This window comes from Cynocephalus volans, chromosome 8, assembly GCF_027409185.1.
Source record: "Cynocephalus volans isolate mCynVol1 chromosome 8, mCynVol1.pri, whole genome shotgun sequence".
NCBI classification, from domain to species: domain Eukaryota; kingdom Metazoa; phylum Chordata; class Mammalia; order Dermoptera; family Cynocephalidae; genus Cynocephalus; species Cynocephalus volans.
In genome coordinates, this window is record NC_084467.1 from 4,667,532 (window position 1) to 4,681,228 (window position 13,697).

Here is a 13,697-nt window from a genome sequence, read left to right on the forward strand (position 1 = left end):
AACTTTCCATAAAACACTTCCGATCTAGGGGTGCCCCTGCCCTGCCCGTGTGTTAAATCCGTCCTGGTCCGGCCGCGGGGAGAAGGATCCACGGTGCCTCGGCGGCCCGGCTCCCCCGCCCCACCCAGCAGGCTCTCCGGAGCGAGGGCGGGGGTCCCGGGAGGCCCCTCGTGTCTCCGCTTCCCGCGGGGAGGCCGGGACGAAACCCTCCGCTGGCCGCCAGGTGGCGGCCGTGCACCGCGGACCCAAAGGTGTGGCCTCCGAATTCCAGCGTGGGGACCCCCAGGAGGGACTGGGGCCCAGGTCCCGCGTTCCCCGTCCCTGTCCCAACTGTCCTGCCCTGCTCGCTCTCCTGAGTCAAGCTCACAGTGGCCGACGCCGTCTTGGCGGCAGTGGTTGTCCCCCGCGCTAATAGGGTCTTTCCTCCAACTGGTGGGCTTTGGTGCCCACCCTACCGCTTCATCCTATTGCCGCTCCAGGTCCGTCTCACTCGCTGGCTGACATCGGAGCACCTTCCTGAAGAAGGGGCTCAAATCCAAATAATGGCGCACTAGAGGAGGAATTCAGGTTCCACAGTGAGAGACGTTTGAGGGCAGCTGGCCAGCACAGCTGTTAGGTTCTAGAAGGGTGTTTCCATGAAACCAGCTGCGGAATGCTAGGTGAAAATCATAAGGAAGTTTTTATTGGGTCCTGTACAGAAGAGAAATGCTCAGTTGTCAAAAAACTGCAAACGGATCCCTGGCTCTGGGCTGAGTGGTGGGAAGACGACAGCTCCCTCCCCAGGAAGCCCATGGTCAAGCTCCTTATAAACGCAGCACACAGGCCTGCAGGCTGGACAGTGCGGGAGAGAATCCCAGGCCCCAGGGTCCTCCGCTTGGGGTCCTCCCTTTTATTTTTACTTTTTGGTGGCTGGCCAGTACGGGGACCTGAAACCTTGACTCCTTCCCTTTATTTTTGTAAAAACCAGGACTGAAGGGACTTCACAGGGGTCTACATCCCCCTGCAAGTACTACTGTTGGATATGAAATAAACAGTGAAAACCCAAGGTGACAAGGTGAGGGGGGGACAGTGGCTACCTGGTGACCTCTGCCCCCATGTGACATAACGGTGCTTGAAGGCACAGCAGTATTGGCCAGAGGTGGCCCCTCCCATGGCCCAGGCTGGACTGCAGTCCCCTGCTTTGCTTACCTGTGGTCAGCTCATCCTCCAGTTTCCCCACAGCTGGGGACTGGAGGGACCCTCTAAAGCCATACAGAGTTGGACAACACCCCCCACACCCTCTTCTGGGATTGTGACACTGTCTGCAGGGTGATATGGGCTTGGCCATCTGAGGGGCAGAGGGAACAGGGCACAGGCTGGCTCTGTGCTGGCCTTGGAACCTGCTCCAGGTTTTCACATTGAGGGGCCATTGCATGGAGGCAGGGGCCAAGTGCAGACAGCATCTGCAGTTGCCCTGTTCCTCCAGCTCAAGGTCAGGAAGACCCAAGGCCCATGGCAAAGCCAGGCCTGCAAGGGGTCTGCACAGGAAGGAGAGCAAAGGAAGGCCCTGCCCCTAGGGGTGAGGATCGTCACCAGGGGCCAGGCCTTGACCCCAGAACCTGGGAAGCCTCTAAGCCAGGATCCCTTTTTGACCAGGCCTGCATAGGTTGGGGGTGAGGCTAGGGATGGGTACTGGGATAAGGAAGCCTACTCCCCCTTTGCTTTAATTGTCTACACCATGTACCCACAACCTCTACGGTGGGAGTCACAGAGGTGGCCAATGTGGCAAGACAGGCAACGATGGTGCAGTAATGAGTGTGGGGACACTGATGGTGGTCAAGGTGGCTGTGATGCAAACAGTGATGGTGCAAAAGTGCTGTGCTTCGCTGGGGTGGAGGGTGCATTCCCAAGGGGGCAAGGGGCACCGAGAGTGGGAGGCCCTAGGCCTGGGGGAGCCCCACCAGGCCACATGCTGGAGACTGACCCCACAAAGGACCCACAGAGGGCCCTAGACACCTCTCACACACAGTCCACTCAATGGCCAGGGCATACGGACCAGGAGACTTCTTCAAACAGCCCTGAGAATTAACATAGTCGGTCACCTGCTCATCACAGATGGGGAAACTGAGGCAGAACAGGTGAGAAGCAGGGACACCTGCTGGGAGAGCTTGTTTGGGCCCTAAAGACCCCTGTGCTTAGAGACCCTCTGCACCCCAACCCCCTGAGGTGGCAGTTGCAGTGCAGAGTGGGAAGCCGTGTGCGATCCAGTGGCTTCTGGCTCCCGCTCCTCAGAGGCAGGAATTTGTTGTCTGATGGTGACTCTGTCCCAGGGTTCCCTGCACCCCCAGCCCAGCTGCTCAGGGCTGGGGAAGGTGCAGCTGGACGTGCGGACGTCACTCACTACCCAAGCCCAGCGGCTGGCTGGTCCAGGACAGTCGTTCTCCGTCCCAAGGCAATGCCGACAGGGAGGAACCGGTACACAGTGGCGCTGAGCTCGCCGCCCCCCATTCCCTGGAGGGGTGACACATGTCTGCGCGTGGGACAGCGGTGGCATCTTTGGTGCTGTGGCCCTCGCGGGCGCACGGCCTGTCTGGTGTCCGTGGGCCCTAGGAAGCCGAGCCCAGCGAGTCCGAGTGCAGCGTGACGTAGCCCGAGGATTCGGAGGGCGAGCTCAGGAAGCTGCTGGTGCTGCCGCCGCCGCCGCCCGCCGCGTGCAGGCCCCCTGGCTCGCCCCACGACCCGCTCAGGCCGGACCGCAGGGCCCCGGCGTGCGCATGCGCGGCAGGGCGCAGCCCGGGGCTCCGCTGTGCGCGGCCGCCGCCAGGGGACGTCGGGGCCTCGCCGAGCTCCGCGCCGTCGGGGGCGGGGGGCGCGCCGGGGAAGGGCCTGGGCGCGGCGGGCGGGCGGCGCAGAGCCTGCGGCTCGCGCTCGAAGGCGGTCAGGGCGAAGGTGTCGGGCAGCAGCGAGGCCGAGGCGGAGCGGCGGCGCGGGCGGGACGGGGGCGCGTCCTCGGCCAAGGCCAGCGGGCTGCCGCGGCGCCGGTCGGGCCCGCCGGGCAGCACCAGCTGCGCCAGCGCGGCCAGGTCCTCGCCCGAGCCCCAGCGCGGCAGTAAGGCGGGCCTCGGGACGGCGGCCCACACGTCCGCGTCGTCGTGGGAGAACCGTCGCGTGGGCGGGACCTGCCAGGACGGGCCGGGCTGTAACCCCGAGCTGCCCTCCTGCACAACGGGCAGGGATGCCTCCCCCCCACACACACACACCAGAGCAGGGCGGCCCGCGCCTCAGTGACCAGGCTGTGCCCCAGAGCAGCCTGGCTCGGAGCTTTGAGATTCGGGGCAAGTGACAGTCTGTCCAAGCCTCAGTGTTGTCTGTAGCTTGGGTCGGTGGGGCAGAAGGCTCCTTGAGGGGGCTACTGAGCCAGAAGGAGATAACACAGGTGACAGGGAACATGGGGGCGGGGGTTGGGATGCCTGGCCCAGGCCCACCCACACCAGCTCTGGGACCGGGGGGCCAGCCTGTCCTCAGAAGGTGGCAGCCACTGCAGAGCTGCAGCAGGCACGCAAGGCACTCAGAGAGGAAAGGCCCTGGGGAGGTCAGAACACCCCACCACCCACCTATGGCCTCTAGCTCCCGCCCGGTCTGTACCTGCAGGTACTGCATCTTGTCCTCCTGCAAGGGCTGCAGAGGGTAGAGCTGGGGCAGGCCCCCCTCCAGGGCAGAGATCTCATACTTGGCCATCCTGTCCAGGGGCACAAAGTCACCTCCGTAGCCGTAATCAAGGGAGCGCTCCAATACCAGGTCCGGGGGCATGCCACCCTCCAGGCTGGTCTCTGCAGGGTGGGGCAGAGTTTTAGGACCGTGGAAACTTAGTGTCACCTGGGAGGGAGTCCTAGGGACCTCCACAGAAACACAGGCAGGGGCTGGAAAAGGGTAAGGGTGGGGTCCAGAATTCAAATCCTGGCTATGCCCCCCTTTAGCTGTTAGACTGGGGAGGTCACACGCAACCAATTTTCTCATCTAGAATGTGGGGTGAGGCCTGAGTTTCCCTTGGGAGCCTTGGAGGATGAAATACATCCAAGGGGCTGACAGCACATGGCACACAGCAAGGGCTTGGCCTAGGGTTACACTGTTACTGCTGAGGGGAGACAGTGCCTGGGTCTACAGGAGTTCCTTGGGAAGCTTACTGGGAACCCCTAAAGTTGGGGGGGTGGGCCTGAGAACTCCATGGAACACATTCATTCCAGTGTCCACAGCTACTCTCTGTTAACCAGAGCACTGGCTTAACTGGAACTCCAGGTAGCCATGCCAGACAGGAGAATGCCCTGTGAGACACCCGGCTTGGGGTCCCTTAGGGGTTCAAGTACATTTGTGGTGGGGGTGTGGTGATGAGAACAGGGTCACCATAGGGGTCACCTGACAGCTGTTTTCCCACTGACCCATTACCTCCCCCAGATGCCGCTCTCCCCAGGGGCCACTCTCACCATCATCCGAGTCTTCATCATTGGCCATGAGGGCCACGCACTTCTCCCAGACAGCCTTGAGGTCGGCCCGGTAGCGGTCACAGGCCCAGAGAAAGACGGGCAGCAGCAGGGCCTGGGTCACAGAGCACCACAGCACACAGAGCACCATCCAGGGTGCCGAGGCATCTGCCCGCAGGCTGCTGAAGCTCACCACCTGTGGGCACAGGGCTCAGCCTGGCACCCAGCAGGACCCCCCACCCCCATCACATAACTTCCCTTCCAGCCTCAGTTTTCCCATCTGTACTGCAGGTGAGACCAACCCACCTGGCAGAGAAGGAAAAGGCAATGAGAGACAGAACTCTAGGCTCTGAAGGAGGAGAGAGCCAGTGGGTGGATGGAGGCAGAAGCCCCTGACCACCAAGAGCTGTCTGGCTGCCGGGATGCACAGTCATAACCCCGAGTGCGCACAGCACTCCATAGTGTGCTGGGCAGCCCTGGGCGTCCTTTCTCTCATGTCACCCTCATGGCTGCCTGTGGAGGGACGTGGGGCACAGATTACCACCCCCGTTCTGATGAGGAAGCTGAGGCTTGGTGAACTGGGTCTCAAGCCTGTTCAGAGGCCTTTCTGCCACCCCCTGCCCCAACTCCTCCTCTGCTCTGGGAGCCCAGGGCTCAGATCCCAGAGGAGACTCAAAGGGCAGAGGGTCCAGCCAGGAGGCTTTTGGGTCACTGCCCAAGGACCATCATTACTCCTCTCCCAGGAGAGCCCCCCTTGGTCCCCCATCGTACCTGCCCAGAAAGAGTGACATTTAACAGTCCCACAACGGAGTGGGAGTGTGCGTGCTGCGGACATCACGCTGGTTCTGCCATTTGCAAGCTGTGTGACCCTCAGAGAGCTACTAAACCTCTCTGGGGCTCAGTTTCCAAATATGTAAAATGCCCATCTCAAAGGACTGGGTTTGAGGATTCAACCACCAGTGCCTGAGGTGGCCCAGCCCCAGGGCTGTCCCAGAGCCCACAACCCCCAAAGTGCTCATCCACCCAACACGCTCACCCACCAGCACAGGGAAGCCCATGAGGCAGTCGTAGATGACGACGATGGTGGCCACCAGGCCCGTGATCTGCAGCGAAGTTTTTGCAGGCTCGGAACCATCAATGGAGGAGCGGCGCTTGCCCTGTGCGTCCTCCACCACGATGGTGGGCACAGTAAAGGCATGGCGGTCGGCCCGGCGCCCCACTTGCGTGGCCAGCGTCTGGAAGAGGGCAATGGCTGTGCAGACCACGCCCATGGCTACGCTGCCGCCTACCAGCAGCAGGAAGCAGACGCCGAAGCCCAGGCCTATCTCAGCCACGATGAAGCGGCAGCCGTGGGCGTAGAAGCGCTCGCTGGTGTCATGCCAGCCGACGGCAGGCAGGGCCGACAGGATGAAGGACACCATCCAGATGCCCATGACCGTGTGCACTGCTTGCTTCTTGGCATTGCTCAGCCTGGCATGGGGTGGGGTGGGATAGAGGGACCTGGCATCACTCACAGGGTCTGCCCAGTCCTCTGGGGACCTGCAGAGGATCCCTACTGCCCCTGGCCCTCAAATACATCATAGTCATGGCACCACCAGTGTGGTCGGGTCTCATCCCTTGCACGGAAGATACTCGTGCACTGTTACATGTCCCTTTCCCAAGCATTTCTGCACTGGACACCTGTACATCCATGCACACCTACATGCGCATGCCTCAGCAGCCCAGAGCAGCTCCTCCTGAGCCTCCCTGCCAGCCCAGCATACCGCAGGTGTGACGAAACCACATGCGGGCACTCGTGTGTGCACACAGGTGTACCACGTATGTCTTCATGTTCATGCCCGCATGGCCCCTCCCTAAGAACGCCAGACATTCGAGCACTCACCGGTAGTTGACGGGCCAGCGGACCATCCACATGCGGTGGTAGGAGAGAGAGGTGACGGAGAAGCAGGTGGCCAGGGTGAGAGTGTAGAAGGTGGACACAAAGACCTTGCAGAGGCCTTCGTTCCACTCATAGTCGGGGCGCTGCCGCCGCAGCTGCACCACAGCGTAGGTGGCGATGGGCACCGCTACGTTGAGCATGTGGGTGGCCGCAAGTGTGCACAGCAGGAACTCCAGCGGCTTCCACTTCTTCTGCTTGGCACCGACGCTGAGGATGCCCCAGGCGTTGGCCAGCAGGGAGAGGCCTCCACACGCCAGCCAGCCCACCGCACTGCCAGGCAGCCGCCGCTCATCACTCATGGTGCAGGCGGGAGCTGGTGGGCAGCCGGGGCATCCTCCTGGGAGCCGGGCCTTGGTGCAGAGCAGCAGCCCTCACACTCGGTGGCTTGGGGACGCCAGGGAGCATGAACATCTGTGGGGTGGGGGGCGAGTGCTCAGTGACTCCCCCTCTGGCTGCACCATTGGAGCTCTTGGGGCCCCTGGGGTGGGAGATGGCAAGTGCTGTGGTTTAAATGTTTGTCCCCTCCAAAACTCATGCTGAAATTGAATCGCCATTGTAATAGTATTAAGAGGTGATTAGGCCATGAGGGCACCCCCTCTTGGATGCGTTTAATGCCTTTAACACCAGCCAGTACAGGGATCTGAACCCATGACCTTGGGATTATAAGGCCACACTCTAACTTACCTAGCCAGCTAGCCCAAATTTCTGTTCTTTATAAATTACCCAGTCTCAGGCATTCTGTTTTAGCAGCACATGTAGACTCAGACATGGAGGGTCCCTGGATGCACCTTACCTGTCTGCTTCTGGCTTACACCCTCCTCTCTACTTACTGGGGTCTCCTGCCCAAGTCTCTGGAATCCAGGGGACTATAGACAGGGGTGTCCAATAAGTGCACGTTCCCTCACTTCTACCCACTCCTGTCAAGTCTTGACTCCTATCAAGATTCCAAGTCGAGGCTTGGAATCTGGGTTTCCTTCCTGGTCACTTGCCTCCTCAGGGAAGCAGCCAGGCTGAGCCCAGATGGGCACTCTTGCCCCATGTGCGCCCTGGCCCCATCCCAGAACAAGCCTTCGCCATCGAATATTCCAAAATCCTCGCACGGCCCATGCCAGGTCTCCACAGTGGATATCTCGGGGCCTCTTGCCTTAATTTGTCCCACTTCATTTGGCCAAACAAGGCCCTGCCTGAGAGGATTAAGCACCCTAAAACTCCCTCTCATTTTCCTGAGCCCCTAAGTGACCTGTGAGGTGGAGGTGAGCTGGTCCATACTTTCATGTCCACCCTGGGAGAGGGCAGCCTGTTTCATCCAATGGGCCCCCAGCTGGCCTTCCACAATGGAGACCCCAGCACAACCATGAGCTGGGGTGAAAGTTCCAGCACACTAGCCCTGTGGCTCAGACAAGGTCCCTGCACCTGTGGCCTCATCTGTAATGGGAACTATATTGTGTCTCCCATGGGGAGGCTCGGGTGGACAGACAGCACACCTCTAAAGGCCTGGGCCCAGGCCTTGCACACAGTGGGTGCTGTGGGGTGGGGGTCAGCACTATGCTCTGGATGGCTTGGGCAGTATGGGCCTGGAGACAGCCCACACAGACCTTGTCCCTGAGGAGGAACTGCCGACTGCCTCTGCATGTCAGCCACAGATGTAGGCTGCTTGGCGGGAGGTACACATCGGAGAGGTGCCCCATCCTGCCACAGGGCTAGGCGGTCAGGCCCTCAGTGCCTCCCTGCGCAGAGCCCTAGCCCGTCCCTCTGGCCGAAGCCTGGAGCAGCTCCATGGGGAGAAGTGTAACGTTAAGTGAGGGCCTACTATGTGCCCCGCCCTCACGTACTTGGCCCTTCTCACCCAAGAGCATGTTTAATCCTGTTGACTGCTTCTAACCCTCATGGACACCTACTGCACCAGACAGAGCCACATGATCCCCCAGGGACAGACTGTCTCCAGCTCGGGATGGACAGGCCACTTGCAGCCTTAGCCAGGCCCCTGGGCCCTCCCCTCAGGCAGAAAAAGCCACGCCTTCCTGGCCAGCTGGCAGGCACCTCCTGCTGGTCTTATCCGGAGTTCTTTTGGTCTGTCTGTGGTCTGACTCCCCTTGGACAGTCAGAGACCCCTGAGGGACGTCTCATTCATCTTTGTGCCCCTGCCCTGGCCCCGCCCAGACCTCTGACTCAGGGGAGGAGCCTAGTCTGGACACACCCGGGCCCCTTAATGGCCTCTTGAATGGGGGACGGCTGCAGCCAGGGAAATTCCTTCCCACACATTTATTAGGTCTCTGCTTGCCAAGCAGCCTTCCCTTCCCTACCCCAGACCCCGTGTGGGAGAGGGGGTTGCCCCGTGGACTCTCCCATCAGCTATTCCTGTGTACAGCAAACCTCCCTGACTGTGGTGTAGAGGCTACATGGTGTAGCAGAAAGAGTGTGGACTCAACTCAGGCTGCTAGACTCCAACCCCAGCTCCCCAGCTAGTTACCTGACTCTTCTGTGCCTCAGTTTCCCCACCTGTAAACCAGACATGATAGTACCTGCCATGGAAAGTGTGTGTGGGTAGTTTAAGACCTATGCCGGGGAAAGTGCTTAGAGTGGAACCTGGCACATGGTAAGCACTCCATAAATGCTTGCCATATAAATGTCCATCTTAAAGCTCTCCCAGCTCCCTGAGCTATGCTGTCTCTTAACGGAAAAGACACTGAGCTTGCGGTGTGGGTGAGCCTCAGACCTGCCAGCAAGCACATGCTCACCCACACCAGGACCTGGGACAGACCTCCAGCCTGTGGGGTGCCTGGCAGCCTGCTGGGGGTTCAGAGCAGGAAGAGTGTGGGTGATCACTGTGGGCCGGAGGCCGCAGACATAAATTAAGAAACTGGCCTGAGCATGCGCCTGGTGGCCAGCATCTATTTCTACCTGCACTGGGCCGCTTCCACCATCAGATTGGGAGGCCTTCCCTCAGATGCCCAAGCAGGCTGTGCCCCCCAGCCCACCCTGCCCATGTGTTGATCACTGGTGCAGGGTGGTCAGGAAGGAGCCACAGGCTGCCACCGGCACAACCCCCCACAGTGGCAGTTCTTCCCTCGTCTAACTTAAGTGACTTACTGCAGGGAAGGGCTCTGGGTCTGTGGGCAGGAAAAGGTGCCCGGTGGGTAAGGGCAGAAGCATCCTCCTGCAAATGGCAACACTCTTCCTAATTAGTGTCCCCAGTGACTTTATGTGATGGATTCTGTTGTCGTCCCCATTTTAAAGATGATCTAGCAGAGGCACAGAAAGGTAGAGGCATTTGCCCAAGCCACTTTGTGCCTGAGCCAGGATTCAAACTTCGCTTGCCTGACACCAAAGTCCCGGCCTTTCAAATCCTAAAATGTTCAGGAACAAGGCATTTTTCATTCCCAGAGCTGAGGTCTTTCTGAGCCTCCTGTCTCTGCAGGGTGGGTCCTACTGTCCCCACACTGCAGATGGGAACACTGCAGCTGGAAGCTCAGGGCTTGCCTCATAGAGGAAAGTTATCAGGGCTGGGTTTGGGGCCCACTGAGCGCTGTGGTCCTGGGATGGGGGAGGAACGTCCTGGGATAGTGGTGGTGGAGGTAGAGACCAGGTCTCCAAGTGCAGAGTGACAGGCCTGGCTGTGTCAGAACAGGGCATTGGTGATCAGACACCACTATTGTTCATTCCTCACAGCGGGCAGTGGCCACTCGGGGCCAGACCCCAGTCTGGGCTCCCGCCAGTGCAGTACGAACCCAGGGTGTCCCCGCCCCCTGCTGGGAAGTCCCTCCCGCGTGGCACTCAGCGTCCTGCAGCGTTTCAGGATAAAGCTTCCCGCCTCCCCTCCTGCCCGCCCCATCGCAGGTCGGATGGCAGGTGCGACCGGCCTGGGACCCACCCGCGCCCTGACTGCTCCTCCTGCAGGGTCTGCGGGCGGGGCCGGGGCGTGACGTCACGGCCCCGAGCCAATGAGGCCGCGAGGCCCCGGGGCTCTATTGCGCAACAAAGAGGACCCAGAACTTGAAAGGATTCCCCGGGCTCGGGCTGCTCCCGCAGGGCTCGCAAGGGCCTGCGCCCCCGGCTTCCGCCCCACTTTGGTCTCCGCCCGCGCTGCCGCCGATCGGTCCCGCAGAGCCGGGCCGGGCCGCCGCCCAGGGCGGGATGCGCAGCGCGGAGCCTTCGCGTCCCCTCACGCGCCCTCGCCCGTCCCCCACCCCAGCGGTCCCCGACCCCCGAACGGGTGCGCCCCGCCTGCCGGGCCTCAGTGGGTCCCCCAGTCCGGCCCAACCCCGAGGGCGCGCCCGAGCGGCGGCCTGGGGAGCCGGATGCTGGCGGGACTGCGGCCCCCGGACACCCTCCGGGCTGCACTCGGCAGGGATGGGCCTGGGACCCCAAACCCGCCCCCTCGTCCCTGGCGAGACCCCGGGGACGGCGCTGCCAGGCCCGGAGGCGGGCGGACGGAGAGAGGGCTTGGCCCCGGGGAAGTTACCCCGAAGGTCCCCAAGTCGGGGGGAGGTGCCAGCCCTGAGCGGTGCCCGCGGCCCCTCGGACGGACCCCGCGACCGACAGAGCGCGGACAGCCCCCACCCCGCCGAGTCCTCCCGCCCGGCCGCCCCCGGGCCGGGGCGGCGGCGCTCACCCTGCACTCGGGCGCCCGGGGCTCCTGCGCGCCGCTCCCAGCTCCGGCTGCCGTTCCCGCGCCCCCGGGCCGAGCGCGGGCCGCCGGGCACGGCGGGGGTGGCCGGCGGCGGAGCTGCCCGCGGGCCGGGGCATCCTGGCGGCGGCCACGGGTGGCCGGCGCGCTCCGCTTGGCTCCGCCCGGCCGCCCCTCCCACCCTCCCTCCCCTCGGCCCGGCCCCGCCGCCCCTTCCTCCCGCCCACCCTCCGCTCGGCGCCTCCGCCGCGGCCGCGCTCCGCTCCCGCCGCTCCGCTGGCTGCGCTCGGCCGCCGGGGGCGGGGGGCGGAGCAGGGCGCACGTCCCCGCCCGGAGCCTCCGCCCCGCCCTCGCCCCGCCCCCCCCGCCCGCTGGGAGGCGGGACCGGCCGCCGCGTCCGTCTGTCCGTCTGCGCTCCACCTTCCCCCCACCCTCCCGACCACCACGCCGCGGCCGCTCGCTCCCGTCTTGGGTCGGTCCACGTTCCCGACGCCTTCGGAGCCCTGGGGGGTCGTGGGCCAGAAACGGGCAGTGAGAACCTGGGGCTGGGGGCAGGGAGCTCAGGGAGGCCTTCCCGGAGGAAGCCACATCTTACTAAAGTGAGCGGTCAGGGTGGGGCGTGGACAGGACACGGCGGGCGGCCTGAGGACTGGTGGCATCTAGGAACCGGGAGATGTTCAGTCAGGAGCTGGGGCAGCAAGAGAAGGGCCGCGAAGGACCCAAGCCTGTCCTCGGGCCTTGGGGGGTCTACGGAGGGAATTCAGTGAATGGGCTGCCCATCCCCCGAGGGGCTCAGAAATGTTCTCCCTGAAGCTCTGACCACCACCGCGCAGCTGGGACAGACCAGGGTCTGCAGCCCGGCACCCTGGCCCTCTCCCCTCCTTCCCTCCTTCTGGACAACCCCACCACCATTAGCACTCCCAGCAGTGCACAGGCTGTCGGAGCATCTCTCTCTCATGGCATCTTGCTCTCCCATCCAGACTGAGGATCACGCTTCTTCTAGGAAGCCCCTGACCACACACAAGGCCTCCAAGGCCACCCAGGGCTGCCTAGCACAGGACTGTCCTTCCGTGCATCAGGGGAACATTTATAGGTGGGCAGCCCTATATTTGGAGGAAGGTGGGCACCAGACCAGGACAAGACCCAAACCACCTAAAACCAAAACAGCTGCTTGGGGCTGCCGGATTAGCTCAGTTGGTTGGAGCACAGCCTAATAACACAAAGGTAACGGTTTCAGATCCCCACATCTGCCAAAAAAAAAAAAGAGAGAGAGAAAAACGACAAAACAGCAGCTTGGTGCTTGCCTGGGCCAGGCAGGGCTGCCCACAGCATTCCTAGCCTGGCTCCTGCACCTGCTTAAACCATTCCCACAGCCCCAGATCCCTGAGCAGCTTTTAGGGGGCCCAGGGTGGGCCTTAGGATCAGTCCTGAGACAAAAGTAAAGGTGTAGAGAAAAGACTCCACAATAACATAGGATCAGGAGAACGGGGGGTCTGGGCAATGCACACTGCCACACTCCCTATGGCTTCTGGGGCCCCACCCCAATACACACAGACACGCTCACAGCACACACATGCACGCAGATCCACTGTCAGACTGGTTATAAATAGGCCACAGCAGTGGGAGGCTGGCACAGGGCGGCTGTAATCAAGTATGGCATTTCTAAGGCAAACTGTCTCACCCAGAGTCAGGCAGTTCAGCCACCAAGAACCTTGCTGCTGGCCCGCTGGCACAGGGCAGGCTCTGCTCACCCAGCCTGGCTCCCCCACTGGCGGCCTGTGCCAGTGCCTCTCCAGGCCCCAGCTGGCTTTGAGGGAGGTGGGAAGTGGGCCTCTGTCTGCTGCCCTGGGGGCCTGACTCATTCCATGCTGAGTTGGGGCTGGTGCTAAGTGCTTCACACACCTGGCACCTGGGCGGTGGGTTTCAGGTCACTGCCTTGTCCAAAGCCACATGGGTGAGCGGCCAAGCCAGGACTGAACTTGAGAGTCTGATCAGGGCAACCTTCTTATGAAGGATGTAGATGTCCGGAGACCCACTCCGCTCATGCGCCCCTGGGCTCAGGCACTGTTGCGGATGGCATGGACAGCTCTGGTTTCAGACCTCTCCATTCGGCTTGTCCTGGGCTGAGCCGCCTGCTTGCCCCAAAGGGCGGTGGTCTCACCATGTTGAGTACAGGGAACCACCCGGGCATGGGTCGTGGGTGGAGCTGGAGGTGGAGGCTGCCTGAGGCCAGTCTCCAGGGGGCCACAGGGCAGGGCAGGGTGTCTGTAGCCTGTTCCCTCTCCCTGCTGCTCCCAGGCAGGAAATAACCCTGTCAGCTGGGATCAGGCCCGAGACAGATTCCGAAACTCTTGGCGAGTGTTTCTGCACATCTGGAGCCGAATTTTCTCTCCCCAGGGGCCCGAGGGAGCCTTGTGCAAGGCTGCAGCTGTTGCTGGGCCCTTCTCCTTCTCCAGGCGCAAGGACAGATGTTTGGGCTTCAGCAGAGGGGCCTTTCTCAGCTGCGGATGAGGGGTGGGGCCCTGGCCCCTGCAGTGGCATTGGCAGCTCACCTGCCCCTGAGGCTGCTGGACCAGATGCACCCAGATACACAGTGACGCAGATGCGCACATGAACTCTGCTGCACACACATGCACACAGATACACTTCCCGACACAGTGACAGATTTGTGCAC

The 13,697-nt window shown here is 62.1% G+C and overlaps 2 protein-coding genes across 2 annotated transcripts; one reads left to right on the forward strand and one right to left on the reverse strand.

The window, feature by feature from the left end:
• Positions 1–660: 660 nt before the first annotated feature.
• GPR153 (G protein-coupled receptor 153) lies at positions 661–11,063 on the reverse strand. Its single transcript, XM_063105555.1, has 6 exons — positions 11,009–11,063; positions 6,340–6,807; positions 5,498–5,927; positions 4,461–4,653; positions 3,625–3,809; positions 661–3,158 (listed from the first exon to the last, which is right to left on the reverse strand). Exons 2-6 carry the CDS (start codon positions 6,693–6,695, stop codon positions 2,586–2,588), a joined length of 1,737 nt encoding a protein of 578 aa, XP_062961625.1. The 5' UTR covers positions 6,696–6,807; positions 11,009–11,063; the 3' UTR covers positions 661–2,585.
• On the forward strand, positions 10,338–11,558 carry LOC134384049 (proline-rich protein 2-like). Its single transcript, XM_063105689.1, has one exon. The coding sequence runs from the start codon at positions 10,338–10,340 to the stop codon at positions 11,556–11,558; it is 1,221 nt and encodes a 406-aa protein (XP_062961759.1).
• The last annotated feature ends 2,139 nt before the right edge of the window (positions 11,559–13,697 follow it).

Bases quoted from the DNA above. Each gene is read 5' to 3' on its own strand.
- GPR153 (XM_063105555.1), bottom strand. From the start codon at position 6,695: ATGAGTGATGAGCGGCGGCTGCCTGGCAGTGCGGTGGGCTGGCTGGCG. The intron at 3,810-4,460 runs GTGAGAGTGGCC...CCCACCCTGCAG, and splicing joins TGATGAAGACTCGGATGATG to AGACCAGCCTGGAGGGTGGC. The intron at 3,159-3,624 runs GTACAGACCGGG...CCGTCCTGGCAG, and splicing joins ACAAGATGCAGTACCTGCAG to GTCCCGCCCACGCGACGGTT.
- LOC134384049 (XM_063105689.1), top strand. From the start codon at position 10,338: ATGAGGCCGCGAGGCCCCGGGGCTCTATTGCGCAACAAAGAGGACCCA.